Raw genomic sequence first — 4,706 nt, forward strand, 5'->3', positions numbered from 1 at the left:
TATATATATATATATATATATATATATATATGTGTGTGTGTGGGTGTGTGTGTGTGTGTGCGTGTTTATATATATATATGTATATATATATATGTGTGTGTGTGTGTGCGTGTGTGTGTTTATATATTTATATATATATATAGTGTGTGTTCATATATGCATATATATATGTATGTATGTATGTATGTAGGTATGTATATGTATGTATATATATATATATATATATATATATATATATATATATATTATATATATATATATATGTGTGTGTGTGTGTGTGTGTGTGTGTGTGTGGTTGTGTGTGTGTGTGTGTGTGTGTGTTTGTGCGCGTGTATATGTATAGGCAAGTTAAAAGTATATACACTTGGGAATGTTGCCAAATATTATGTTCCAATATCGAGGGACATATTCTCTGCACTCCAACAAAGAACTGTAAAATGAGACATGCATCACAACTACAATGCAGGTGGCACCGGCGTAATAGTGAGTAGGAGAAGAATCAAAGGAGTGCTGATGTTCAAAAAATCGCACGGAAATTTACAATTAAAGTGTTTGCAGAACACTAACAAGCTTTATATTCGTTTGACATGGCTTATATTTGGTGTAGGTTCCAGAGCACACTATATTCTTACTTACGAATATTTCTAGATGCCCCGTTCGCATATGTGAAAAATATGTGTGAATATGACCGATATTTGAATAGTTATGGCTATGAAGTAAGTATGAAGGCGGCAGTGAGAAAACGGAGGGCTATATGCACAAACAGTTTTAAAGCACACATATGAATTCAGTTGTTGGCTCTATTTATATGATTGAATTATGTAAATATGTCGGTCTTGTTGTTGTAATAAGTGTCAAAATATGTCAGTGTGACCCAAATTGTAACGAGAGGTCTCGGTCTGCGACTCTGCAGTCTGCGCCCTGCGGCCTCCCCTTTCCCTTTCTTCCTCTTGTAGAATTTCAAATTTGGTTGCCCCTCCAAGCACCACTTCTGGGGCTGGAGGGGGGAGGAGAGCGGGGCTGCGCCGGTGATAGATGGGGCCCTGGCCCCTGGAATTGGCACTGCTGGTTTTTTTCTTCTCCAATAGCCTTCGTCAAAATACTGTCAGGGACACAGCAATACTAATTTTATCTCTGATACACTCTCTTATATTTACACAAAAATCGTCGGTTCACTCTCTACTGTAGTAGTTGTCGGGTAGCGAGACTATTTATTAGAGACTAGAGGTCATACTAGTGAGAGGGTGAGGGTGAGGGTGAGGGTGAGAGAAAGGAAGAGAGCAAGGGAGAGAGAGAGAGAGAGAGAGAAATTAAAACAATCTCGATAAAAATTACATATTGTATTCTTATCTGCTGTGTCTCAACTCTCCTACAACCATATCACAGCTTCTGATATTTGGCGATCGATGTACAATATATAGCTTCGATATATAGCTTCGATGTACAGTATATAGCTTTGTGATCAATAGGTTAAATAGACCATAAGAGCTGTTAACACTTCACAAACATCAATATGACTTCTGCACCATCTACGGTTCTGTCTGCGGTTGCTCCTACCATAGAGGCAGAGAAGAATCATGCGCACGCAGAAAAGTGGAATACACGTCCGACGCAGGGTCAATCGCATACACAACCGCAAGCTCCATCCCAGGGCCAATTGGAGTCCCAGGGTCAGGACTTGGTCGCCGAAGCGAACTCTGAGAAACGTGGTGACGCGCCTGTGTCTGATGTGTCAATGCAGAATATGACTACATATGCGAAGCACGTTGGGCGCACAACAACACGGGACTTGTCAACACATACGTTTGCACCAGAACCATGGTTGCAATATGGTGACGACAACGGCCACGAATATTATCGGCTTGGGAGCGAGACGCCGGAACCGGTAAGGTCATCCAGGCACAGGAAGGAATCCGGGGACGAGGAGTACAAATTCTCGTTGGATGGGATTCTAGACACCAAATTGAAAGATACTTTCTCCAAATTGGATGCGCTCTGCCAGGAAACGCTGAAGAACAAACGTCGTGTGCCAGCGTGTATGCGAACCAGTGCGCAAAGGTGTGTTTTGTCTGGGGCTCGATGTATATGATTTCTAGTGCTGTATCACCGGTTTTATATTTTCCGCCCGCTCGTCGCTCATTGCTCATTTTTATTTTCAGATGTCACAGTCGTACTAACTTGTTACTGTTGTTGCTTATACACAGGCATGATAGTCACGGATGCCTCCCGAACCAGGAACCCCTGAGTGATCTAAGCACTCTGACGCCGCGCAAAGTTGACAAGTCAAGTCTCCAGACTCGCACGAAGGATTCACGAGGCCCCAAATTGGGAGATACTTTCTCTAAATTGGAGGCGCTCTGCCAGGAAACATTGAAGAACAAGCGTCACGTGCCGGCGTGTAAGCGAACCAGTGCGCAACGGTGTGTTTTGTCTTAGCGATGTATGTGCTTTCTAGTGCTGTATCACAATTTGTGTATATTCCGCTCGTTTTTGTTTTCAGATGTCATAAGTCCTAACTTGCGATTGTTTCTGCTTAAACAGGCACGACAGTCATGGAAGTCTCGCGAGCCTGGGAAGCCTCGGCAATCTGATCAATCTGATGCCGCACAAGAGTGGTAAGGGTAGTCCTCAGATTGGCGTGAAGGTCCCGAACACGCCACAGCAACCAGTGCCCTCGTTTAATGTGGAAACGGCTTCCCCCTTGCCGTCCACACTGGCCGAGGGTACTAAGCGTTGGTCCAATGTGGAGCCGGACAACCTCTCGCCGTCTACTCCAGTATCTACGCAAGTCTCTAAGCCCGAGCCAACGAAGGAGCCGGAGACAGGACCCACAAACGACAAGAAATCGGAAGAACCGCCGCCCCAAAAGAGTATGTGCCTGTGTCTAAGTACATTATTGTATGTTTTCTTTGTTTGTTCAGTGCGCATTTTTAAAATTGAATAATAATGTATGATTTTGCATCTCAATATACAGAGGAGGGATGGTTCGCATCCCTGTGGAAGTGGATACCGAAGCTGCCTGCGCGTGGTCACACCGGAGAGGAGCTGAGTATGTACTTCGACAAGGACAAGGGCAAGTGGATCAATCCGGTAAGCTGGCAAATGTAACATAGATATACATATATACAAGCAGATCGATGTTTTGATTTTTATGTATAACATCCGTATTCTAGTACAATTATCTTACGCTGTAATACACTCTCCTACACACCAATTCGCGTTAAACACAGAATGAGCCCGAGGAGGAAGATGAAGCACCTCCGCCACCGCCACCCAAAACACTGGGCTACGTTCCAAGTGACGACAAGGAACTATCTACTTCGGGTAGAGGTGCTCCCACTCTCACCGCAGAGTCCAATTTGCCTGGCAAAGCTCTCGGCACTCCCAATGGCCTATCTCCAGGATTTGGTCCACCCATGCCTTCCAGCGGCGCCAGCAGGAAGAAAGCGAGGGCGCGATACGTGGACCCGTTTGCAAATGGCTAAGTCATCTCACACTTGGATGTCAACTCCATCCTATCTCCAGTATTTGGGAATCTCCCCCCCCCAGCCCTAATTAAAACGAGGCACTGACAGGAAGAGACGAGGACAACCTTGTGTGGGCGAGGAAAGGGACAGTGTCTTTGAGACGTACCCTCAGCTTCCCACTGGTTGGCTTGTCTCGATCGCAAGCAGTCTAATGCGCTAGCTCTGGTACGAGACCCAGTGTTCCAGCGCATATAGCCCAATGACCCGTATCCGTATCCGAATGCATCTGCAGGTGGGGGGTAAAAAAAGGGAACCAAGTGTGGGGTAGAAAGGGGCAGTGTCTTTGAGGCTTACCCTTTTATCCCACTATCTTGGTCTCTCCCACTTCGCATCTTCAGGTGGTACGAGCATACAGGGAAGGGACTGTGCTATCAAGGACCTGTTTACGTTCGCATCTGCAGGTGAGGAATTTAACCCGGATTCAAATGTGGGGTGGAAAGGGGCAGTGTCTTTAAGGCGTACCCTGACACCCCACTGGAGGTCTTTCACACCTCGCATTTGCAGGTGGCACGAGCACGGTGTATAGTGTGGGTAGGGAAGGTACATTACCCTGGCTCAACACTGAGTGGCCCTATCCTTCATACTGTTGCATGGGCAGACACGTAGTTGACGACGATGATGAATGATGTCGATCATCAAAAGATTTTGCTCGGATGACATTCCAGAGATCCCGCTTGCTTCAACAGGCGTCTATTTTCTGCCATCAGGGTTGTTGTTTCTTGATGGAGCTTTTGGACTATCCCTGATATAGTCAGACGGCAAGTGAGCATATTAGCCAGGGAAGCTGTGGATTGGGACAGAGTATTGTGTGAATGGTTTATGGTTGCGGCCGATTCGCTTTGCGAGATAAAAACAATTTAAAATACCTTGCTCGGAGTCAGGAAATTCGTTCAAATGTAGCACGGTAGCGTTAAAATTGTGGTCATTCAATACATCGCCCGATCGCACATCATTTTGAAGGGCACCAGCAGAAGACAATACATCACCCGATCGCACATCATTCTGAAGGGCACCAGCAGAAGACAATACATCACCCGATCGCACATCATTCTGAAGGGCACCAGCAGAAGACATAGCACCATGTTCAGATAGGATCTATAAGAAAAGGTTTAATTCAATCAGTCACAAAAAAAATATTCGTTAGTGTAATCAAAAAATTCATGTCGACAAAAAGGGTAC

The 4,706-nt window shown here is 45.4% G+C and overlaps 1 protein-coding gene across 1 annotated transcript; it reads left to right on the plus strand.

Moving 5' to 3' along the window:
• Positions 1-1,195: 1,195 nt before the first annotated feature.
• SARC_02055 (hypothetical protein) lies at positions 1,196-3,762 on the plus strand. The gene is made up of 5 exons (XM_014304219.1): positions 1,196-2,058; positions 2,205-2,420; positions 2,542-2,870; positions 2,975-3,090; positions 3,231-3,762. The coding sequence occupies exons 1-5, from the start codon at positions 1,514-1,516 to the stop codon at positions 3,483-3,485; spliced, it is 1,461 nt and encodes a 486-aa protein (XP_014159694.1). The 5' UTR covers positions 1,196-1,513; the 3' UTR covers positions 3,486-3,762.
• The last annotated feature ends 944 nt before the right edge of the window (positions 3,763-4,706 follow it).

Source organism: Sphaeroforma arctica (assembly GCF_001186125.1).
Source record: "Sphaeroforma arctica JP610 unplaced genomic scaffold supercont1.88, whole genome shotgun sequence".
NCBI lineage: Eukaryota > Ichthyosporea > Ichthyophonida > Sphaeroforma > Sphaeroforma arctica.